Genomic DNA, 24,734 nt, shown 5'->3' with positions numbered 1-24,734 from the left:
TTGGGTATGACACTGACATGGAAACGAGAGTTCAAAGGGATTCTCCCATTCTGTTATAATTTAAAAAAATAATTAATTGAGCTTTAATTTGCCCCATTGCTGATCAAGGAAATCTAGTCAAATGCCCAGCCCTAGAAGACCACAGCCTCATCTGTGGTTTTATATAACCACGTTGCACTGCTATTCCTTGTGTTTGATTTAATACAAGCAAATAATCAATTGCTCACTTCAGTCAGCCCAGTTTCCTAAAGCTCTTAAAGTAGCTGCCATTAGGGCTCTTCTAAAAAATTGAACGCTGGACGCTTCCATGTTAGCTTCCATCTCAAATCTGCCCTTCATAGCCAAGAATGTTGATAAAATTATTGATAATCAACTCAGCAATTTCTTGAACTTAAATGGACTTTTTGACAAATTTGAATCAGCTTTCCGAACTCTTTGCACTACAGTATCAGCTCTTATCAAAGTGTTAAATGATATAAGGTTGAATACTGACTCGGGAAAGGTGTCAGTTCTGGTATTATTGGATCTCAGTGCGGCGTTTGATACGATAGATCATAATATACTGCTGAACAGGTTGGAAATGTGGGTTGGACTAAATGAAACAGCCCTTAAATGGTTAGGTCCTACCTGGAGCAAAGGAGTTATTTCGTAACCATTGGAAGTGTTCAATGTCATCGAATGGCAATGACCTATGTGGTCCCACAAAGGTCAGTTCTTGGGCCCTTCCCATTCAGCCTATATATGCTATCGTTGGGTCAAATTCTTCAGAACCTTAATGTTGACTACCATAGCTATGCAGATGACACAGTTATATATAGCAGTGTCTCCAGATGACTACAGTACATTCAAAGTGTTGTGTCACTGTCAAAAACAGATAACTGGATGAGCCAAACCTTTCTTCAATGAAACCACAACAAAACTGAAATAATTGTTTTTGGCAGTAAAGAAAAGAGGATTGCTGTTTGTAAATACTTGGAGTCACTCTCTTTTAAAACAAAAGACCAAGTCAAAAACCTTGGTCTACTGATAGATTCCAACCTGACTTTCAACAGTCATATCAAATCAATTACTAAAACTGCCTTCTACCATCTGAAGAACATATCCAGAGTGATGGCTTGCATGTGTCCAGCAGACCAGGAGAACCTCATCCATGCTTTTATCTCAAATGGACTTGATGCCTGTAATGGTCTTCTGACTGGACTCCCGCAAAAGAGGATTAAACGGCTGCAACTTATTCAGAATGCTGCAGCTCGGGTTCTGACCATAACAAAGAGGTCAGAACATATTACTCCGATTCTAAAGTCTCTGCACTGGCTTTCAGTCAGCTTTAGAATAGATTTTATAGTTCTGCTTCTGGTCTTTAAATCACTAAATGGTTTAGGTCCTCAATACCTGAAAGAAATACTAATGGAATATAAAGCCAGTAGGGCGTTGAGATCTACAGACTCAGATCAAATAGTGGAGTACAGAGTCCAAAGCAAACATGGTGAAGCAGTATTTAGGTGTGATGCGGCACACAAATGGAATAAGTTGCCAACAGGTGTGATGCCATCCCCAAGTGTGAATGTTTTTAAGTCCAGGTTAAAAACTCTTTTTTTTCCTCATGCTTTTTAGAGCATTTCCACTTTTAAACGATCTTTCTTGCACTGCACGCTGTTTTAATTGTGTTTTTATTTTTCTCTTTGTTTTAAATGTTTGTAAATGTTTTTAATCATGTGAAGCACATTGAGTTACCTTGTGTATTTAATACGTTATATAAATACATTTGCTTTGCTAAAAGATATTTCGAAGCAGTCCAGAACACAACCAGAAACCGACTCCACGCTGAACTGATCATCGACCTTGAGAATGGGGAGTACTTGTGTCCTCTGTGCAAGTCACTATGTAACACCGTTGTCCCCCTCATCCCCCTGGAGCAACTCGTATTCAACTAGTGAGTCTGATCCACCTCCTTTGTCAGTGAGGGCTACACACGTGGAACTGTATTCATTATTTCATTGTACACATGTTGTTTGTCTTTGCAGTGAAAATGCAGAGATAATTGGTCAACATTTGACCCTGACTCGCTGGATCCATATCCTTGAAGCCAGGATTAAAGGACTCAAGTCTGTCATGCAGGATAATGGTGAGATAGGTACATTCATCAACTAGTATATGGACGCAAGTGTTGTGACACCCAATTAAAATTTCTCACGCTTTCCTGCAGATTGCAACAAGGAAAGCACTAATGATGGCGATGCATTGTTATGTGGAGAGAGTCAACCAGATTTCAGGGCCATACTGAGTTATGGCGTACAAGAACCGTGAGGAATCCTCTTTCTGTATCACATGTGCTCCTTTTAAGCGTTGATCTTGATCCGTTTTTTTTTTTTTTTTCCAGGAGAAAGTTCTCTGACAGTATAGCAGAGATGCTGGCTGTGTGTGCCACCACGGTCCATAGAGTTGGGCTTCAGACGGTACCGAATGAGCTGTGCCCACGTGTGCCCCTTATGGCCTGGAACACCTGTGCCTTCACTATTCAGGCCATCGGTGTGACTTTTCTTCACCCCCCTTTTTTAAAAGCTTCTTAATGTTCACCATCAACACTAATATGAATGTGAATGCTGTGTCTTCACAGAAAACATATTGCTGGAAGACGACAAGCCACTCTTTGGGTCCTTACAAAATAGACAGGTTGGTCAGAAACACAAGCACGTCTGTATATTATATATTTATACACGTTCTCTTTTGTAGCTGGCAGGTCTGAAGGCGATTGTTCAGTTCTCGGCAGCACAGAGAATTAAAAGCTCCCAGGCTGTAATTCAAAGACACTTCACAGATATGTTGGCAGGTACAACATCTTAATACAAGACATTTGCATTTTTCATTCATTATGTGTGACATCTTTTACATCATGAAATGATCTCTCATCCCAGTTCTACTGCCGGTCGTGAGCAGAAAGAACACACCTTCTATTCTGGAAGTCGACTTCTTCCATCTTCTGGTAGGTGGTCATCTGTGGGGGCAATGCAGTTGATATTGGTTCTGTTAATGATAATTATATTACACATTACTGTTAATACACTTCTCATATGAGAATCGTTAAGTGTTACAGTTTTAAGCATACAATGAGAAGAAAAAATAGCCCCAGTGTATTTTATGAATGAATTTGAGCTTTTAAGCACTCTGTGGGGTAATAAAAAACCATCGCCTCTCTAAATCTAATGTATTTATGCTACTTACTATAAAGTGGGTGTGTTTAATTACTCAGTTGCTAAGAGTATAGGGTCTTTATATGAGAGGAGACCTTTAATTTTATACAAATGCTTGTGTACAGGTAGAGCTAGATGTGCTGATGTAGACCTAGTGTTAGCTGTTATTTTATTGGAAAGCGGAACTTGACACGTCTTTTTGGGGAGAGGTGTTTATTTATTCAAGTGGACGCCACACTTGATATGGTGTCTTTAAACCCAAGGAGACGATTTCAGAAAATAGGGTAGTCAAAAAACATGGGAAAGATGAAATTGGCACCAATTGCAGAGACAAAATAGTTACTTAGATATAATGTTGAAGGGTAGTGATCCGTTTGGAGTCCTTTCAGATGAGCGCCTGGCATCTTTGGATTCTCAAGAAGTGAATGTTCCTGGGTAGTAAATACTGAAGTTATTTTTGTACCTATGTGTTTTCAGGTGGGTTTAGTCTTGTCTCTGCCCTCGCTGTACCAGGAGGACGCCGTAGACTTGCAGCCGTCTGCTATCAGCTCGGTCTACAACCACCTACACATTCTGCATCTGGTCACAATGGCTCATGTCCTGCAGGTGCTGCTCCTCGCCACAGGTACACACATTAGAAACATAAGAACACAACCTACTCTTTTAGTGCTGCTCATGATACCTCTTGGATCACTAGAAAAAGGTATATGAATGGCCAAAATGTCCAGTGGGAAAAATGACAAATAAATAATCATTCATATTTATACTATTCAGAAACTTGCAATATACACCTTCAGGCATTTATACGGATCTAATTACTATGGGCCATATTCTCCCGTTGGTGCGTAAGTCAGTATTTTATGCGCCTGGCTTGCACGCTTTCAAGTTACACCGATTCTGCCATAATGACTTCTGACACACCCCTCGCATGTACTCAGCCAGTTTGCGTGCAACGGCTTGAGAGGTGTGAGTTATTGAAGTCTGCAAGTGGGTAGAATTCCCGAAATGTGGATTTTTCCTGAGATGTGAAAGCCTTTGAAATCTACTCGAAGACTATGTCACACTTTCAATGTGAAATAAACTGGTCACCTGGGAGATGTCAGCACTGCACGTTTAACAGGCTTAGGGCCATGTGGTTTTGTGTTCTCTAATCTCTATGAATCCTAACACTGCGCTTAGGAGTGAACGTGTTTGGAAGGACAGCTGTTGATCAGCGTGGCCCAGCAATCATAATAGCATAATGACGATAACATACATCAAATATAAACAGAATTACTTCATATCTAACACACCATCGCACCATCAAGACGACTGCGTTTTTTGTAAGCGGTTCTTTTAGGCAAACTCTCAAGACTGCATGCCACGTTGGAAATGAAAAAAGCACATGCATGAACAATTAATTAATATGGTATGAAATGTTGACATTTCGCCGTCGATTGGCGTAATATGTTCAGGACACATTACGGCCGTTGAGCAGTCGGCAATGGGCCAGGTGTCAGTCACCGTGTGGAGTCAGCCGCTGGGCCGCCAGCAGCAGCCATCGGAGGTTCAGAGCGTGCAAGCGGATCAAAACGTACAATATGCACTACAAGAGCTTCTCCAAACTGAATAAATCACAAGCAAATACCCCTCTGGATGCAAGTTTCTAACTTTGTAAGCAACGTCACGTGACACCAATGTACACTATCAGTCGAAAGTTTGGACATGGTTTCTCATTCAATACCATGAGAAAGTTTGTCCAAACCTTTGCCCAATAGTGCATTTCCAGCCTCTTATCAATTTTTAGTATTTATATGTCCTTACTTTGGATAGATTTAAAATAAAAGTCATACTAAACCATGTAGCCAATATTGGCAAAAAACTCATTAAAACTCATTAACAATATTTATACCTGTATGTTTTATGTTATTGTTGTTGTGTGTCAAACTATATTTATTTCCCATTAAGGGAAATTAAGGCTCAGAATTCTGGAATATTACCTAATGTTACCTCTCCCTAAACTGTAATTTAGTTTTAGCATGGCAACAACAGAGCCATCTCTCTCCATGCTATTATCCAATGAGTTTATTGCTGTTTTTTTATGGTAAAGTCAATCTTTTATTGTTTAAAATGATTCCTGTGCAGACCTCCCTGTAGTGGTTGGTAACGAGGAAACCGAGGAGGCTAGAGCAGCAGCAGAACTTCACGCTGTTGTGTCACAACACACTGGAAGGTACATCTGACCGTTTATTGTAAGTGTTTTTTAATCCAACAAGACAGGATTGAACTCTCCCTGATGTTAATGGGAGCACTTTTCCTTGTTCACTGCCATTAATGTTTATTATAATTTGCAGTACTTTTTGGATGATTTATTGTGCCTTTTGTCATGATTGACTGATTGTTGTTTTCTTTCCAGGCTGCTTCCTGATGTGTGCGGCAGCTCTGTGGCTGAAAGAGTTAAGACAGGAATCAAGTCTTTTCTGCGCTGTACCGCTCTCTTTTTCAGCTGCCTAACTGGTGTTCGTCCCCCAGAGGAGCTTTTTTCTGCTTCTGGTGGGTGGAGCCATAGTAGAATAGTGTATAGTGAACCCTCGGTATTCCCAACCCCTGACGCGAATAGCAATAAAGGATACCCCCATCCTAAAATCTTGATAACTGCTTGTATTAACAGTTTGTAGTATGTAAAATTTTAATATAATTTAAAACTTATCTTGTAATACTACAATTAAAAATATATGGCTTACAGATTATTTGATTGACGAAGAAATGCACTGAAAGTGCGTGGATGCTGGCATGTATGCCTGTCAGACGTCTACCGGAATCTTCCATCAGGCTGCTGTTTGTTATCAAGCCGGCCGGCCAGCTATCAGCTGGTGGCTCATGGTTGCTACTTCTCCGGTAAAATGTCCAGCATCTTAGGGCATTACAGAAAGACCACAAAAATAGGCAGATAGGTTTTTCTGTGACGATGCTGACACAGTCCTGAGGTTATTATGACAGTAAATATTTGTTATGGTTATTAGTGTTAATTAAAAACGCTACTCCATCCATTCATCCATTTTCCGTACCACTTATCCTCACTAGGGTCACGGCGTGCTGGAGCCTATCCTCGCTATCTTCTGGCGAGAGGCGGGGTACACCCTGGACTGGTCGCCAGCCACTCGCATGGCACATATAAACAAATGCTCCACACTCAGAGTCACGCCTGTGGGCAATTTAGAGTCTTCAATTAACCTCCCATGCTTGTTTTTGGTATGTGGGAGAAAACCCATGCAGTCACTGGGAGAACATGCAAACTCCACACAGGCGAGGCCGCATTGGAACTCGGGTCCTCAGAACTGTGAGGCAGATGTGCTAAACAGTCGGCCGCCAAACACTACTCCATAAATATAAAATAAATCAGTAAAAAGTACAGCAGTAACTAAGCGTGCTTCTTGTGTCACAAGATGATGTACAGTATTCCTACGCCGTGTGCCTTTCGTAACTCTGAATGTTCTTATTTCTTAACAGTCATAAATTGAGGAACCCCTGTATATAACTTTGTTACAGTATACTGAAGAATCCATGCTGACATTTTGTGTGTGTTGCAGTTTCTTGTCAAGGTCAGATGGAGGCAGTATGCAGCTACTTGGCACTACCCTTCAATGTGTTCCAGCTCTTCCAGGATCACAGAGACACTGTAGCACCACTGCTGTATAGGTGGGTGTTTAATAATAGCAATAATGTTTTAATATTAAACTTAGATGATTGAATACACTTTTTTTGTTTTTTTGGTTTTTGCTTTAAGGTGGTGCAGCAGCCCAGGAATAACCAAAGCTCTGAGAGGCAAAATTCAGACAGTCAGGTAGTTGATTTTCTCTTTAAATTTATCGACACTAGAATCCACCTATTTAGTCAATAAAATATCGTTCGACAGATACCCAAGGAGAAGAAATCAACTGATCGACCTCCCAGAAGATTACAGCGCTCTGCTCAATCAAGCCAGCCATTTTCAGTAAGTGAACACGCTTCCTTCGTTCCGAGGTAAGGTTTTGGCTTTGGTGTCTCATGTCTTGTGCTTGCCCTTCCTCAGGTGTCCCAAGTCCGCCGACGACGAGAGGAAGCATCCCACTCTCTGCCTATTCTGTGGCGCCATGCTGTGCTCTCAGAGCACCTGCTGCCTCAGTCAGCTGGACGGAGAAGATGTGGGCGCCTGCACTGCACATGCCTCCACCTGTGGCGCGGGAGTGGGGATGTTCCTCAGGTTTTTTTCAAGACCCAAATATAGATTGTTCCTTCAACATGCCCACAGTTTTGTAGTGTAATATCGTTTGTACCTGCTGACAGGATAAGAGAGTGTGAAATTGTACTGCTGGCCAGTAAAACCAGAGGAAGCACATATCCCGCTCCTTATTTGGATGACTACGGCGAGACTGACCCTCATCTCGGGTAGGAATCTTTATTTGGTTGGTTTTTCCCATCATAATAATGGTAATAATAATAACAGGAATTATACATTTTATTAACCTGTTCCTTTTTGGGCACTCAAGACTAAATAACACAACCACCTACCGCTTTTTCTCCGTTGTTATACTTTTTAAATTCATTTATTTATTTGGTTTTCCCTCTGCCAGTACAGTGGTGCCTTAAGATACAAGTGGCCCGACTTACAAGTTATTCGAGATATAAGCCGTCATTCAGCCAATTGTTTTTTCTTGTTTGTTTGCTTTGACCTGCGAGCTCGAACTTGAGATACAAGCACTGTATGAAGGCAGTGAACTCAGTTCAACTCACTTCACAACAAGCAGCAGTTTAACAAACATTAAAAATTCATTAAAAAGTCTTCAAGCTGTTTAATGCCACTCCCAGTTGAAGTTTACTGTCACACTAAACATAAAACAAAGAGAAATACATGTTTTGTATTTCAACCAATCACAAAGGTTTGCCTTGCTAAGTGCTTTTTTTGCTTAATGCTAACAAACAATGCTAAGCACCATCCATCAATTTTCTAAACCGCTTATCCTCACTAGGGTTGCGGGTGTGCTGGCGCCTTTCTCAGCTGACTTCTAACTGAGTATTAGTACTGTAGAAGAAGTCTATTCTTTTTTGTTTGTGTCTGCGGGACTGTATCATACAGTATGCCGTCCTAGTGGCCAAGTTGGGCACACCAGATGGAGCAGCATACTGAATTGGATTGCAGCATTTAATCATAATGCATAACTGGTAGATGCTTAACATTGCATTTAATTGTGTTATTACTCTGTTTTTAATGTTTTTTGTTTTTCCTTATTAAAAGAAACATAAACACAAAAATTTTTTTTTTGGGGGGCCTGGAATAGAGTAATGCCATTTCCATTCATTTCAATGGGGAAAGATGATTTGTAATATGTGTTTGTCTGTCGATCTCAGAGCCCTACTCGGTTTATATTCCGTTAGCATTTCATTCATGTATTCAGGACCTAAACCGCTTAGTGATTTATAGACCAGTAGCAGAACTTTAAAATCTATTATAAAGCTGACTGGAAGCCAGTGTAAAGACTTTAGAATTAGAGTAATATGCTCTGTAACCTCTTTGTTTTGGTCAAAACCCGAGCTGCAGCATTCTGAATGTCAAGTCAAGTCTACTTGAGATAAAAGCGTGGATGAGCTTGTCCCGGTCTGCTTGACACATGCAAGCATTCACTCTGGATATGTTCTTCAGATGGTAGAAGGCAGTTTTAGTAATTTATTTGATGACTGTTGAAAGTCAGGTCGGAATCTATCAGCACACCAAGGTTTCGGACTTGGTCTTTGGTTTTTAAAGAGAGTGACCTCAGGTATTTACTAACAGCAATCCTCTTTTCTTTATTGCCAAAAACAATTATCTCACTTTTGTTGTGGTTTATTTGAAGAAAATGTTGGCTCATCCAGTTATTTATCTGTTTTAGACAGTGACACAAAACCTCTATTGAACTGTCGTCCTCTGGAGACACTGCTAGATATAACTGTGTGTCATCTGCATAGCTATGATAGTCAAAATTAAAGTTCTGAAGAATTTGACCCAAGGGTAGCATATACAGGCTGAACAGGAGGGGTCCAAGAACTGACCCTTGAGGGACCCCATATGTCATTGCCATTCGATGAGATTGAACACTTCCAATGGTTACAAAATAATTCCTTTCCTCCAGGTAGGACCTGAACCATGTAAGGATTGTTCCATTTAGTCCTACCCTCGTTTCCAACCTGTTCAGCAGTATATTATGATCTACCGTATCAAAAGCCGCACTAAGGTCTAACAAGACCAGAACTAAAATGTAATGGTTTATTCCTTGGAGTTTGGTAGAAACTTAGGTTCAACTATTATAATGTGTTAAAGCATGCATTTATGCATTATCCACAGCACATTTTACACACCATATTTGTTGTCTCGTAATTTAATAATTTTATCCTGTTTTGAAGAGCCAGCTCTGTCTCATGCAGTTGTGTGACGACATACCCCCATTCCATATAATGCTGGGCTAGTAGTGAGTGGCGTGGAGCCTTCGCCTTGCCTTTAGAGTGCCTTCGATTTGTGGGAGCAGAGCCCAGAATCTCTGTAAATTAGTAAACTTAAGTAGTAAATTAGTTGTTACATACAGTGGGGCAGGAGTGCAGAAGGGCTCACTCAATGACTCATTTAAAAAAATTTGCATATAAAAAAATTACTTTGATGTTAAATTTGGGGTGGGTAGATACTCCAGAGACCATTTGTATACAAACCATTAAAAAGTCAATTATCCATAATGTGTCCCTTTTAATGTTAATCAATGGTTGTTGATGTTTGTTTTCCCAAGGAGGGGCAATCCACTGCACCTTTGTCCGGAGCGTTACAAGAAGTTAAAGCAGATGTGGAAGCAGCACTGCATCCTGGAGGAGATTGCACGCAGCCTGGAGTTGGTCAATGTCATGTTTACTTTTGACTGGCAAATGTTGTGATGTTGGAGCCTGTGCAGGGCAGAGTGAAGCTACTTCCCCCCCAATGTGCGAATATGCACGCACATTGACGCTTCCTCGGAAGCCAGAGCCTCCTGCTGGAGCTCAGCGAGAGAGAGAGCAACAGATTTTGGAAGTGTACGACGAAGAAAAGGACAGAGAAAAAAATTGAGGTTGTGTAGTTGATGAGCCTTGTTTTAATTTGTCATCTTTAAGAATGCAAATAACCTGCTAGTAGAGACTTATTCAAATAAAAATATACAGTACATTAGACCCACACACCATCACCTTCATGCTATGATGTTGTCCATGAACTTTTTTGATATTTGGTATCTCACTAGCATAGCATCTGACAAGCAACTACCTGATATTTCCTTATATATTTTTTTCCCCATTTTAAACCCCCCTCTTCTGGAGTTTCTCTATCACAATACATGGATCAGGCCAGCATATACACGGTACTGTATTGATTGAATGTAACCTTCCCCTGATTAATGAGTTCACTTTTCAATACTGCAATCAAAAAGTATTTCAAAGTTTATTGCAACATTTTTTCATCATGTTACCCTTTGGAATCTAGGTGAATTTAGTATGTTTTGTGCTGTTTGATAGCACAACATGGTAATAAAATCAGCAGTCTATCTAATCAATAAGTCTCTTCCTTATACATATGTACAGTACATAAACAAATGGAATAGATTGTAGAAATACAATAACGGATTGTTGATTAAACATGTTTGAACTCCGAGTTGGTCAAGGCAAGTTCTTGCTTTTATTCAAGCCGCAGTCCAGTGGATACAAAAATTCTACAAATCCCTGTTCAAATGCCAGGTTTTTGTGACAAAAAAACAAGAAAACAAGTCAGGGAGGCTGCCAAGAGACAGAAGAAGCTGCAGGAGGTTCTGGTAAGTACTGGCAGTTAGTACATGTGACGACAATCTCTCATCTTTATATTTCTGGGCTGTAGGGTGGGATGGCAAGAGAATCCTTATCTTAAAAGGGAAGAAACCCACACTTGAAATCTCCCAAATCTGAGAGGCTTGTTGAACCCAAGGTTGAACCATTTGGCCATAATTTCAAAAGTTCTGTTTGGTGCAACCACAACACTGCTCCTCAACTTTGGAGGTCTCTCTCTCTCCTTCAGCTGGTACTGGGCTCTTACTCAAGGTAGAGGGAATTATGAACAGTTCCAAATACTGTACCAGTCAGTGTTCGCATAAAACATTCAGGCTTCTGCTAGAAAGCAAAACAAATGTCAGGAAACTTGTGTGCTGACAACCATTTAACAAGAGTTTGAATGTGATTGTTTAGTTCTGAACACAGCCACATGCTGTTATTAGAGGGTGAACACACTTGAGCAACCACTGTCGTCAGTTGTTTATTTTTACTTTCCCTCTCTTAAGAGTTCATTTGTTTCTCAATTGGGTTGTACAGGTTGTAAGTCACAATGGTGGATTTTCTTTCTTTTTTATGTCACTGAAACCTGGCATCTAAACAGGGGTGTGTAGATATTTTATATTGCCTGTATATGAACAAAAGTCAGACTTAGCCAATGAGCAGTTGGACTAGATCCATTAGTTCCCATTTAATTTTATGCTTCTAATGTTGAGTGAACACTTTTCTATCCCAGTATGAGGTTCTGTGAAGGCATGCACTGATGAGTTTGGTGTGGAAGAAAATGGACAGAACCCTGACATTAACACCATCAAAAACCAAAATTAGAACAGAGATTGTGAGCCAGACCCTAGCTGGCGTCCAACAGCAGTGACTTTACATGGATGATGAATGGACAAAGTAGTCCCATTGACACTCCAAAATGCAGAAAGCATGGAAGTTATTGACAAATTTGAGATTTTCCTCCATTTTCAAGTGTCCATGTGGCCAGGGGTCCCATTAGTTTTGTTTTACAGCTATTCTACCCCACAAAAAGATCAGTTCAAAATGTTTAGTTGGATTGTGAGTAGATGTAAACTTGATACCAATACTACTTCTCGAAGTTCAAAAAGGCATCACAGTTTCTTTGAGCAGCACACAAGTTCTCCAAAATCTTGCATGTTATAAGGTTTCATCCAAATATTAGAACATACTCATTGATAAGTCTTCCTTCAGGTGCTGTGTGGAGAGTGGAGTCTAAGGCGAGGCAAGGTCACAGCATCCACAGCCACACTGAAACCCCTCAAGTAACAGAGGCAAGTCCTGTAGGATGTTTTACCCTGTTTTAAAAAGGCTTCTGATTGAGTCAATAGTTTTAGCTCATCTTGTACGCACACTCTTTTGAAATGTTATGGATTTGACTGATAGATGGTCAATTTGCACATCAGTTAAATTGTTCAGAAATTATCTACAAACTGTCCATTCTGCTCCTCCAAGTTTAAAAAAAAATGTGTGACGTTAAATATGAGCGTGGCATCTTTGTTTCCTAAATGATATGTCCTGTAGTCCAGACCATTTAACAGTTCCTGGTCAGCTAGCTACAGGTATTTGCTGGAGAGGCACATTGTCCGGCCCATAGTGGGCTTTGGAAGTGGAGGGCACGTTGATGTTGGGGTCCCCGTTGTTGGCAGTGTCCACGTAGTTGTTTTTGCTGAGGGTCTTGATGATGTTCAGATTGCTTCGAGCCGTTTCTATGAAGCTGTTCTCCAGCAGCCAGCCGTCAGACTCGCAGTCGGGGTCTCCAAGTCTCAGCATGTTCTCCAAGGATGTCTGGAGGTAACGTACACCTGTCAACACCGACAGCTAAAACAAGACACAAGAGAGTCATTGATCTCTTGGTTTCCAAACAGGTACATTTATAGCACATCAAATGTGGATGTATAATACAATCCCAATTCCAATGAAGTTGGGACGTTGTGTTAAACATAAATTAAAATAGAATACAATGATTTGCAAATCATGTTCAACCTATATTTAATCTAATACACTACAAAGACTAGCTATTTAATGTTCAAACTGATAAACTTTATTGTTTTTAGCAAATAATCATTATCTTAGAATTTTATGCCTGCAACACGTTCCAAAAAAGCTGGGGCAATGCCCATCGAGACAATGGTTCTAAAGAAAATGAGTTGGACTAAGTTAAAGGATGACATGAGACCTAGAAACCTTCTGGCATGTTAACATGAATGAACAACTTTGTTACTATGCCAACAATGTATTGTGACATGTAGAACAATTAATTACTTTTCCACCAGATGGCAGAAGGTCCAATTAAGAAACCAGAAAGAAGTCCAGATGTCACACTGAGATTTATTTATGAGTAAATTGAGACGAGAGCATCCTAATTTTAGTATTCTGTATACACTTTTCTTTATACGATGACTTTTTTTTGTTTGGTGGTGTGCTGTAAGAATGTAAAATATGTGACTCGTTGGCTCAATAAAGGTTGGGAAACAGTGATCCAGAAGACTGCAATGACTGACCTCAAAGAGCCATGTGATCAGTACGGTGAGACCGATGGAATGTACGATGCCGCTGTAGTAGTCCAAGAGAGCCTGGTGACACCCTTTGGTCCACAGGTTGAGCTGCTCCGTTTGGTGGTCGTAGTTGAAGTGGGCCGAGTTGTTCCTAATCTGCTGCTGGATGCACGGCCGTGGGGAGTTGATGTTGCAGCAGCTGAAGGGGACACCGTCCATCAGGTACTTGCCTTCCACGTTGCTCCTCAGGCGACTACGCACGCAAAACACATGAGAGGTTTGGTATGTGATGTCCGTTGCCGGCCCCTGCCTCCGTGGGCCCCTGAGCAAAATTTTAGTTTGGGGCCTCTTTTTCTGACAGTAATATTGATTATTGATCATTCATTGTTTATTTTCCCCTTGATCGATTATATGAGTATAATACTAAGTACATGAGTGGACTAGGGTTGATTTACACAAAATTTCCAAATGATAATGCACTATTCGGTACAGGTACTGGATGTCATCTAGGCCTGCAAAACTAAAAAAGATAAACTAGCAAAGTATGCATTTATGAAAATTCCCATGTGGTTTATTATTTTTGGTTAAAAAAATCATTGTGAGGAGCCAGATGAGGTGGGTCGGGCATCTGATTAGGATGCCTCTTGGATGCCTCCCTGGTGAGGTGTTCCAGGCATGTCCCCGGGGACGACGCAGGACACGCTGGAGAGACTATGTCTCCCGGCTGGCCTGGGAATGCCTTGGCGTCTCCCCGGAGGTTTTGGATGAAGTGGCTGGGGGAGAGTGAAGTCTGGGCTTCTCTGCTAAAGCTACTGCCCCCGCGACTTGACCTCGGATAAGCAGAAGAAAATGGATGGCTGGATGGATGGTTTAAAAAAAACAACTGCAACAGCAACAATTATTTGTAGTCCAAGACAGTGGTGTCGTCAGGCCTGTTCTTTAGCCTCCCTAAATAATTTGGTTGTGTTTTAATGCTTTTTTTTGTTTGTTTGTTTAAACCCCAAAAAATCTTGAATAAGTGGAGATAAACCGACAAAACATTTTTGGGATTGGTCCTCCCCCCCCCCCCCCCCAAAATAAAAATAAATGAAAAACAAACAATAGAAAAAATTTCCATCCATCCATCAATTTTCTACGGCTTATCCGAGGTCGGCTCGTGGGGACAGTAGCTTTAGCGGGGACGCCCAGACTTCCCTCTCCCCAGCCTCTTCAGCCACTTTTTTTTTTAGGGGGGGAGGGGGGTTCTGCAAATAGATGAATCCACAGGTGCCGAATCACAGGTATGAGGGCGTCCACTGTATCTGCCTGCTACTATTAGCGTGCCTGTGTAGCACACAGGGCTGACTAAAAGTAAATAAGTATGAGGAAAATAACGTGAAGGATAAGCGAAAGTAAGTCTTCATCACAGCTGGTAATAACAATTAGGCAGCTCCAGCCCCCAGCTAACAACAGAAACTTTCATGCTACTACATACTAGCTCGTCAATTAGTCTGAAATGCATTGTGGCTGTTTACATAAAGATGAAGGAGGTTATAGAGTGAACTTTATGCATGAAGTCACACCATGATACAGCAACTGAGCTTATTCACTTATATTTATAGTTGCCATCAGTGGATAAAATATTGAAAGACTCCCCCACCCATCTTGAACTGAATCAGAACAGAGAAAAGAGAGTAACAAGGGAGTGACCTCAACTGGAAATTTGAATCTAATGGATTTCACTGTGGCCGACTGGTTAGCACATCTGCTTCACAGTTCAGAGAACCCGGGTTCAAATCCGGCCTCGCCTGTGTGGAGTTTGCATGTTCTCCCCATGCCTGCGTGGGTTTTCTCCGGGCACTCTGGTTAGGTAGGTTAATTGAAGACTCTAAATTGCCCATAGGTGTGAACGTGAGTGCGAACGGTTGTCTGTTTATATGTGCCCTGCAATTGGCTGGCAACCAGTTCAGGGTGGACCCCGCCTCTCCCCCAAAGATAGCTGGGATATCAGACTGAATTAACACTATAAATCTATCGGTGACTGAACTTTTACACAGTATTGTATTGTTTTAAAAATCTGTCCAAAAATGTTATAAAGCTCTTTCTCAGTCTTATTTAGCTGTTCGTAAAATTGTGTGCTCGTGCACTACAATCGCTCACAACCTGTGCATTTCCTAGGGCTAAGCCCCCACCTGTCCATAAAACCTAGTGACGCCCCTGGTTCAAGAACCACATTAAAGTGTAACAACAAATGAACCCACTTAGAAATATAAAAGTAACTTGAAATGTACAAAACATATCACATAAAATAAAAAATAAAAAAAGCAAACAAATGATTTACCTAAACATAGTGATGACAGTGAAGTGACGACAAAAATGGTCTAAAAAAACTAACACTGTATAAAGTTGAATAATTAGGTCTCAAAACTATGTAACCGTGTTCAAAAGCTTAATAAAAAGTATATTTGTAAAATAAACTACCTTAATTGAATTTTTTTAATGTTACTCTGTTGTTCCTAATACTACTCAAGGCTCGATTGACTTTTAAATGCTTTTGAGGACCCCTAGTGGTCACGGGGCCCTAAACAAGTGCCTAATCTGCTCATGCCCTGTCAGTGTGTTCACAGAGTTCACGGTGCAGTCCTATCTTGACTGGTGCCCTGTGCGAGACATCGCTTCTACAGAGGGCAACTCCACAGTGGCGCAAATTCTGCCTGCAAGCACCAATTATACAACCCCAATTCCAAAGAAGTTGGGATGTTGGGTAAAATGTAAATAAAAAACAGAATACAATTATTTGCTGATCCTTTTCAACCTATATTCAATTGAATAAACTACATAGACTATTTAGTGTTCGAACTGAAAAAAAATTCTTTAATATTCATTCATTTTGAATGTGTTGCCTGCAACATTCAGTAAGCATTAGGGAACTGAGGAAACTAATTGTTTAAGCTTTGTTGGTGGAATTCTTTCCCATTCTTGCTTGATTTAAGTTGTCGTATTTTGTGCTTCCTAAGGCATCACACAATTTCAATGGGAGACATTTCCGGACTGCTGGCAGGCCATTCTAGTACCTTCATTCTTACTATGAAATCCTTTACACAATGATGCCCGTTTTTAATGCAATGCCGCCTGAGGGATTGAAGGTCACAGGAATTCAATGTTGTTTTTCAGTTTTGCTGCTTACGTGCAGAGATTTCTCCAGATTCTCAGACTCTTTTGATGATATTCTGGACCATAGATGATGAAATTCCTTGCAATTGTACCTTGAGAAATATTGTTCTTAAACTGTTGTACTATTTGCTCACACAGTTGTTCAAAACGTGGTGAACCTCACCTCATCCTTGCTTGTGAGCAATTAAGCCTTTTGGGGATGCTCCTTTTATAGCCAATCATGACACTCACCTGTTTCCAATTAATGTGTTCACCTATGGAATGTTCCAATCAGGTGTTTTTTGAACATTCTCTACTGTCCCAGTCTTTTGTTGCCCTTGTCCCAGGTTTTTTGGAACGTGTTGCACGCATCAAATTCAAAATGAGAGAATAATGGTAAAATAACAATCACGTTCATCAGTTTAAACAGATTAAGTCTTTATCTTGCAGTATATTCAATTGAATTTAGGTTGAAAATAATTTGTAAGTAATTGTTTTCTGTTTTTATTTACATTTTACATAAGATCACAGCTTCAGTGGACTTGGGGTTGGTATATACTATATTTATTTGTTATCATGACGGCATTAGGAAACCATTTCACGTAGCATTTTGGGGGAGGCGGGCATGTTGTCGCTTCCCTAGAAATGCCACCCTGTGCAGCCACACATATTGCACATCCCAGAAACCGCCACTGGTGCTGATTAAGGTGTGCATGGTACTTACTCAACCACCTCTCTGTGAGACATGTCCAGGTAGCGATTGCTGATCCACTGGATTCGGAGCCAGTCCGTGTAAGCCTTGTTGCCGCAGCATTGGAACTCTATCTGCAACATGTCCACGGTACGCTTCAGGAAGCATCTTCCCGGAGTGTCCGTGTCCTTGTAGTACTTCATGGCCTGGCTCAGGCCTTCTCTCAGGGACTCATCCAGGTCCCAGTGCATGGTGTAGCACATGAGAGCCCCCACCAACACACAGAAGGTGAAGAAGAAGGTGCATACAATGTAGGGCAGCATGATCAGCTTCCAGCGGAGGAACTTGGCCGTGTCGGCGCAGTCGTAGCAGATCTTCCCGCCCAGGAAGTTAATGGCGCATGCGATGAGGCCGACAGATATGAGCATGTTAGGGACGTACTGAATGTCCGTGTCGGCCATCAGCTCCTGCCGCTTGTTGAGTGCCACCTTAAGGAAGAGGCCCAGGCTAAACAGGATCACACCTGTCACCACGGAGATCCAATTTAGGATCCAAAGGACCTGAGCTAGTTTGTCCCTCTTGCTCTTGGTAAAGGTCACTTTCAAGACAGCCATTGTTTATATCTCCTGTGTTTCCTGTGGATGGATTAATTAATTTATTTGGAGTAGCTGACGATTCGGTCGGAAGATGTAAAGAGTTCTCCAAGAGGCCTTTCATAAGCAGCTTAGCCTAGGTAATGCTTTTATTTTTGTGTGTGTATTATACATTATTCTATATGCTATGACTACAAATGTTAGCGAATATCAAAAAAGTATTTATTTCTGGAATGACAAAGTGTCTTACAATGTCAATAGAGTGAGGTTGTTCAAGAAAAACCATCAGCTGATAAGCTGCTGCTTGCCACTTACCTTAACCTGCTTGGCAATTAATAGAAGGCTCCAAAAAAGGCTCGTCATTTTTTCAACTCATGTTTTTCTTCTTGTTGACGTCCGGACATGCTCAAATAAAGCAAGGACTATAGTATAGTAAAAGTAATAGTAGACAGACAGATTGTATAAAGGCAGGCGGTAGCACTAGTAGCTAAACAATGACCCTCCTCCTAATCCCCTTTAATCATTATTCAGCCCTGCTACTGACGGATTTGCACCCACCTTCTGCTACCTGTGCAAATTTAACTCTCCTAGCTCTGGGGAAAGTAATGACTGATCTGCGTGTGCGTGTGTGTGTGTGTGTAAATTCTTTTATAGTATTTTTTTGTGGGACAAATAATTAAAGTATACTTATACAGTACTGTATAGCCTAGAATATACTGTATTTCTTCAAATACTGTGGCCTTCAAACTAATAGAAGCCATGCTCCCAATTAACTGTGCCATCCACCTGAATGTCCCCTTCCAACCAAAGAAAAACGCATATATTTACCTTCACTGTGCTAGATACTGTGGATCAGAATCAGAATCATCTTTATTTGCCAAGTATGTCCAAAAAAACACACAAGGAATTTGTCTCCGGTAGTTGGAGCCGCTGTAGTACGACAACAGACAGTCAATTGACAGAGAACACTTTTGCGACATAAAGACATTGACCAAAAAAAAACAAGTCACTGATCAATAAAGGGTTGCTAGTTTTTTTTTTTTTTTTTGTCTGTTTGGTTAGTACATCTATCTCACAGTTCTGAGGACCGGGGTTCAAATCCGGCCTCGCCTGTGTGGAGTTTTTATGTTCTCCATGTGCCTGCGTGAGTTTTCATGTGAATGGTAGTTTGTTTATACTGTATGTGCCCTGCTATTGGCTGGCGACCAGCTCAGGGTGTATGCCGCCTCTTGCCCAGAGTCAGCTGGGGTTTGGCTCCAGCTTGCCTACGACCCTAGTGAGGATAAGCATTACGGAAAATGGATGGATGGATGATAGATACTGTGGATAGATCTTATGCGGGAAAATGACATTGGATACTACCATAGTGTATGTTGAAGTAGCACTCACATTCACACCTATGGGCAATTAAGAGTTTTCAATTAACCTTCCATGCATGGTTTTGGGATGTGGGAGGACACTGCAGTACAACGGAGAAAGCCCACGCAAGCACCGGGAGAACATGCAAACACAGAAGAGGCTGGATTTGAACCTTGGTCCTCAGAACTGTAGGCCAAATGTGCTAACCAATCTGCACCCCGTGAAAATAATTGAATAGTATTAAGTGAGTACCTCTCATGACAGTGCCAATCAAAGTTGTGCATTATTACCTTTGTGAAGGCAGAATATTTACTGCAGTCAGTCCATCTTACACTTAAAAACAAACAAAACAAAGTCAATCCAGCCTCCACTTAGCCTATCATGATCTGTTTTTGCTCTACATTACAGTAACACGCTGCCTGCCAGCACGCTTCATGCCGACGTGCTGTGAGGGCCCATTTAATTTCATTTTTAAATTGTTAATTTCACGCAGATTTATTTATTGATACTACACTTAGTTTTTTTTCCTCCATAATATTATGCAGTAATATCTGAACTACTGAGTGTGCGCTGTTAAGTGAGGGGCCTGTTAATAGGCGGTTGTCAAACATGAGTCACTGAGTCAATATGTGGAGTGCTTGGGCTGACTTGAAGCTGATAGCAGCTCTTGTATCCATGTGCATTCTGTTACCGCTCGTGGTAATAAAGTGAGTGAAGTGCATCAGCGACTGCATCATGCTTGACTACCTATGAGGGCATTAAAGTATGGACAACAAGGCTTCAATGCTTTTGATTCTTATTAAATGTTGTTAGATCAAAGGTCACTGACATGGCCCTTGGGAGCACCAGGTAGCCCCCAAGGACCCCATGAGTAGATTGTGGCCCTGTTGTAAAAATAACTCAACAGTAGGCCCTATAGGACATTGTGATTTCCTAGGAATGTTGTAGAAGTGATTATTTCAAAATATAAACCCTTGCAGAGATTTATACAAGGGTTGTATATTGATTTTTATCTGTAATTTTTGACATGATCATTGTCTTCACATATGACAGAGGAATATCATAAATAATAACATATAATTAAAGGTACTGTAATTCGAGCAAATGTGTTATTTCAGAAGTGTGTATCACAAGATGTAGCTTTTTTTTTTTTAAAGGATGGCGAACCCCGATTGTGTTAAGTGGGCATATCATTCTGTGGCTGGTGTGTGTAAACTACAAGTCTACTAATGGTCTCTTTTTCCTCTCTTTGCTGCCCTCTAGTGCTCATAATTGAGAAGGGACCGTGATGACGTCGACACCTGCGACGGGTCGTGCGACGGACACGCGACAAAACACTGTTACCGAGCGGCTAAGAAACTAAGTTCTAGTTTGAGTTTAAAAAAAAAAAAAAGGAGTGAAAAGCTTAAAGTTGAGTGAGCGAAGGGGCGGCTAGGAGATTTACTGAAGACTCGCCTTCCGCTTTCTCGGCTGAGTGTGAAAGTCACAGGGCTGAGGAGGGCTGCCATGTAGACGCGGCGGAAGGAGAATGAGCGCTCAATTATTTCCCACAGAGACCACAGATGACCACACGGTCCAACAGCAAAATGAGTTGGAGGCGCTCGCATCCATTTTCGAAGAAGACTTCCAGGATCTGCGACAAAATGATCCGTGGAAGGTAACTGCGACGTACCACCATTACCATTGGAGAACACGCCCTCCAAACAAATATTGTACTTGTTCTCATGTCCCACTTTCTGCCTCCTCTTAGGTCAAAAGACCTCCTGAGGTGCACCTCTGTTTGCGCCCTAAAGGCCTGAACCACAGTCAAGAATGTTACGTGACAGTGGACCTTCAGGTCAAATGCCCAACCAACTACCCAGACGTGTGAGTGCTTTGATTGATTTATTTATTTATTTAGTTGTGTATTTATTTTCCCCCTATTGTCCCCGGTTGCCATAAGCAGCTGTAAAGATGTAAATCAAAGTATGTCGCAGTTGTCGTTGCCTGCACCCCCTACATCAATATGTCTTCTCCAGGCAATTCCATATGGCATTAGTTTTGGACTACACGGTTTAAAACAGTAAAATGACCCAACTCAAAAATACTACTGAGGGGAATAGCCCACGCGTTAAACTCCAGACCTAGGGTCATTCACTATATGGTCAAAAGTATTCGCTCACCTGCCTTGACTCAGATATGAATTTAAGTGACATCCCATTCTTAATCCATAGGGTTTAATATGACATCTGTCCACCCTCTGCAATTCTAACATCTTAAAACTCTTCTTGAAAGGCTTTCCACAAGATTTAGGAGTGTATTTATGACCATGATTTCAGAAGTGCATTTTGTGAGGTTACACACTGATGTTGGACAAGAAGGCCTGGCTCTCAGTCTCCGCTCTAATTCATCCGAAAGTGTTCTATAGGCTTGAGGTCAGGATTGTGCAGACCAGTTGATGCACAGTCATTTTGGAAATGTCCAAAATATTAGCCCCTGAGCTCCAGTGAAAGGAACTCTGAATGCTTCAGCATACTGAGAGATTTTGGACAGTCCAACAGTTTGGGGATTACCCTTTCTGTTCCAACATGTCTGTACACCAGTGCACAAAGCAATGTCCATAAAGACATGAATGAGAGCATTTGTTATGGATGATGTTGATTGACCTGCACAGAGTCCTGTCCTCAACCTAAAAGAACACCTTTGTGTTGATTTCGAGTGGACAGTGAGCCAGGCCTTCTCGTAACCTCACAAAATGCGCTTTTGAAATAATGGTGATAAACACACTCCTAAACCAAATATGGCCTGGAAGAATGGGCAAGAATTCCCATAAACTCACTCCTAACCCTTGTTAGAACCCTTCTCACAAGAGTTGAAGCTGTTACAGCTACAAAGAGTAGACCAACAACATATTAAACCATATGGATTTAGAATGGGATATCACTAAAAATCATATGTGCGTCAAGGCAGGTGAGTGAATACTTTTGGCAATATAGTATATGTACTCATAACACAATGAAGGGATTTTACGTTTATACGGTTTCACAGTCATAACGGCCCACTCGTGACACCCCTGCAGTGTAGAAGAAAGAAGCTCCTCAGATTCAAGACCGGTACAATTAGGATTCTATCTATTGGATTGTTTGTGAGAGATTACACTCATGGAAGCAGGAGGTGATATGGGGTAGGAAATGAAAATCTGCAATAATGGTAGCTAATCATTCATCCTGATGCTGACGACGATACTTTCTACTTTCTAATATTAAAGATTACTGAGAATCCATGTTTTTTTTTTTTTTTTTTTTTTTTATCTTAAGGAAGGTGGCCCTAAATGGTTTGGTAAATGAACAAATATGATCTAAAAATGTAATGGAAAAATACGTCCTAAAAGTAAGAAATTCAGATGCGTTCAAGTTGGGCGGGGCAGTTATGGAAAAAATAATAATCATTTTGATTATTGAAATCACGATTAATTAACACGATTATTCATTGATTTCGAAACTTAGCACTTATTTAACTACCAAAGCTCAAGTTTATATAACTCAAAAGAATAACCAAAATTAGTAACAAGTTAAATAATATATTAAAAAATAAAAAAACAATAAATAAAAATAAATACAGCCATGGCTAAAAACATTGTCACGTCTGAGGTAGCGGTAATGTTGATTACATATATTTGTCTCAAAAAAATCCCCTCAATATTCTGGCATTTAGCAAATATAAATCCATCAATTTTCCATACTGCTCATCCTCACTAGGGTCGCGGGCGTGCTGGAGCCTATCCCAGCTGACTCTGGGCGAGAGGCAGGGTACAGCCTGAACTGGTCGCCAGCCAATCGCAGTGCACACACATAAACAAACAACCATTCGCACTCACATTCATACCCATTTGCCCAGCCATTGGTTAAAGCGTTTATGATGGCTGACCTTTGACCCCTGGGGAGGATTCATTTCAACAAATTGCACCTGTTAATTCTATTCAGTTATTTTCCAATCATTATTTCTAATTGCCAAACTTGATCAAAGGTTGAACAACTTCTTGGAATGGATAGTGTTTTAGTTTTGAGGGTGCACTGTATAAAGAGAAAGTGTTTAGTAAATTGGCCTTCAGTGATTATTTGCCATCTCCCATGGTTGAACCACAGGCCTCCAGAGCTGGAGCTGACGAATGTCAAAGGTCTGTCAAATGATAACCTGCAGACCCTCCAGAATGAACTCACCAAACTGGCAGCGGCACGATGTGGAGAGGTGAGAGTGAACACGCACACATGAACGTAGATGCTCTTGTCTGACAAGTGTACTCCTGCCCCTCGACACCCAGGTGATGATTTATGAGCTGGCAGATCATATCCAGGGATTCTTGAGCGAGCACAACAAACCTCCTCCGCGCTCCTTCCACGAAGAGATGCTGAAGAATCTTCGCAGACAGCAGGAGGCACGAGAGCTGGAGGAGAAGCAAAGGAGAGACCAACGGCGCAAGCAAGAGGAGGACATGGTTAGCAAGATCGTTTTATCAGCCATATGTTTTTTTTTTTTGTATATACCGCTTGTCCCTGCTCACTTTTGGCAAGAGGCTGTGTGCACCCTTGACTGGTCAGCACTAAATTGCAAGGCACATAGAGAGAAACAACCATTTACATTCACGCCTATGAAAAATACAGAGGGTTGTACTAATCTAAGATTCATGTTTTTGGAATGTGCGAGGAAGCGCATGCTAGCACGAAGACACCATGCAACTCCACACAGGAAGGCCGTAGCTGATTTTCAAACCCAGAGCCTCGCAACTGTATGGCAGACATGCTAACCACTAGGTTCCTGTGCCGCACTCATCATTTCATGATGAAAAAAATGACCATTTCCTCTTTTTCCAACCTTAAAGATGCTCTCCGAATGTATTTATGAATTAGAATGGAAAATAGTAAGCATTCACGTTTATATTACATTGGTTCCATTTTCAATACTTTTTTGGGAAAAGAAATCTGTGCTAAATGTCAATATTTACAGTGCTGACCCCCATCACTAATCAGCTAATATATATATATTTTTTACAATGTTTCCATAAATTGTGTTGGAATGATAAGTGACAAATGTTGTTGTTCCTCGTAGGAAAAAGAAATAATGGCTGAAATCCATCGACGAGAGGAGGAAAAACGAGAGGAAAAGAGGAGAAAGGAGATTGCCAAACAGGTCTCAGAGCTTCAGAAATTTAAATTCGCAACACAAAATTTAGCTCATTATTTTGATACACATTGTGCTGGGCATAATCTTAACAGGAGCGATTTGAGAGTATGGAGCAACTAATCCCTACTAGCGTATTGGGAAAGAGCCCACCCAGTTCATGTGGAACTCCTTCTGACATCACAGACACCAAGAAAGCAGTCCCAAACCGTCGACGGAATGCCTCAAGTACACGTCACAGGTACGTAAATATTCAAATTCAAGGTTATTTTGAAGGAAGAGCATTGCA

At 41.1% G+C, this 24,734-nt stretch overlaps 3 protein-coding genes across 6 annotated transcripts in view; 2 read left to right on the top strand and 1 right to left on the bottom strand.

Annotated features, from left to right (window-relative positions):
- The window catches only part of ubr1 (ubiquitin protein ligase E3 component n-recognin 1), a 29,093-nt gene extending 18,245 nt beyond the window's left edge, over positions 1–10,848 (top strand). For both annotated transcript variants that reach the window (XM_061795041.1, XM_061795040.1), the window contains exons 32-47: positions 1,781–1,933; positions 2,025–2,125; positions 2,207–2,303; positions 2,381–2,529; positions 2,618–2,673; positions 2,734–2,830; positions 2,916–2,983; positions 3,669–3,816; positions 5,316–5,403; positions 5,587–5,723; positions 6,761–6,869; positions 6,958–7,014; positions 7,087–7,164; positions 7,243–7,413; positions 7,497–7,598; positions 9,962–10,848. In XM_061795041.1, coding sequence (XP_061651025.1) covers positions 1,781–1,933; positions 2,025–2,125; positions 2,207–2,303; positions 2,381–2,529; positions 2,618–2,673; positions 2,734–2,830; positions 2,916–2,983; positions 3,669–3,816; positions 5,316–5,403; positions 5,587–5,723; positions 6,761–6,869; positions 6,958–7,014; positions 7,087–7,164; positions 7,243–7,413; positions 7,497–7,598; positions 9,962–10,103 — 1,753 coding nt within the window. In that variant the 3' untranslated portion in view covers positions 10,104–10,848. The remainder of the gene's footprint in view (positions 1–1,780; positions 1,934–2,024; positions 2,126–2,206; positions 2,304–2,380; positions 2,530–2,617; positions 2,674–2,733; positions 2,831–2,915; positions 2,984–3,668; positions 3,817–5,315; positions 5,404–5,586; positions 5,724–6,760; positions 6,870–6,957; positions 7,015–7,086; positions 7,165–7,242; positions 7,414–7,496; positions 7,599–9,961) is intronic.
- Position 10,849: 1 nt separating this feature from the next.
- prph2la (peripherin 2-like a) lies at positions 10,850–18,488 on the bottom strand. 2 transcript variants are annotated; one of them, XM_061795049.1, is made up of 4 exons: positions 18,245–18,488; positions 17,370–17,971; positions 13,520–13,766; positions 10,850–12,803 (listed from the first exon to the last, which is right to left on the bottom strand). In XM_061795049.1, exons 2-4 carry the CDS (start codon positions 17,948–17,950, stop codon positions 12,564–12,566), a joined length of 1,068 nt encoding a protein of 355 aa, XP_061651033.1. In that variant the 5' UTR covers positions 17,951–17,971; positions 18,245–18,488; the 3' UTR covers positions 10,850–12,563. The 2 variants fall into 2 exon arrangements, with proteins under 2 accessions (XP_061651033.1, XP_061651032.1); XM_061795048.1 differs by having other exon boundaries at positions 10,850–12,836; positions 18,245–18,481.
- The window catches only part of eif2ak4 (eukaryotic translation initiation factor 2 alpha kinase 4), a 32,186-nt gene continuing 25,371 nt past the window's right edge, over positions 17,920–24,734 (top strand). The window contains exons 1-7 of one of the 2 annotated variants that reach the window (XM_061795043.1): positions 17,920–18,069; positions 20,552–20,945; positions 21,039–21,154; positions 23,413–23,515; positions 23,589–23,762; positions 24,374–24,454; positions 24,541–24,686. In XM_061795043.1, the coding sequence (XP_061651027.1) occupies positions 20,817–20,945; positions 21,039–21,154; positions 23,413–23,515; positions 23,589–23,762; positions 24,374–24,454; positions 24,541–24,686 (749 nt within the window). In that variant the 5' untranslated portion in view covers positions 17,920–18,069; positions 20,552–20,816. The remainder of the gene's footprint in view (positions 18,070–20,551; positions 20,946–21,038; positions 21,155–23,412; positions 23,516–23,588; positions 23,763–24,373; positions 24,455–24,540; positions 24,687–24,734) is intronic. The other variant, XM_061795042.1, reaches the window with a different exon arrangement.

This window comes from Phyllopteryx taeniolatus, chromosome 13 (assembly GCF_024500385.1).
Source record: "Phyllopteryx taeniolatus isolate TA_2022b chromosome 13, UOR_Ptae_1.2, whole genome shotgun sequence".
In the NCBI taxonomy this organism is placed as follows: Eukaryota; Metazoa; Chordata; class Actinopteri; order Syngnathiformes; family Syngnathidae; genus Phyllopteryx; species Phyllopteryx taeniolatus.
The sequence above is the reverse complement of the archived record's forward strand: the minus strand, read 5'-3'. Positions and strand labels throughout refer to the sequence as shown.

Bases quoted from the DNA above. Each gene is read 5' to 3' on its own strand.
- prph2la (XM_061795048.1), bottom strand. From the start codon at position 17,950: ATGGCTGTCTTGAAAGTGACCTTTACCAAGAGCAAGAGGGACAAACTA. The intron at 13,767-17,369 runs GTAAGTACCATG...TTGCGTGCGTAG, and splicing joins TCTCACAGAGAGGTGGTTGA to TCGCCTGAGGAGCAACGTGG. The intron at 12,837-13,519 runs GTCAGTCATTGC...GTCTTGTTTTAG, and splicing joins TGATCACATGGCTCTTTGAG to CTGTCGGTGTTGACAGGTGT.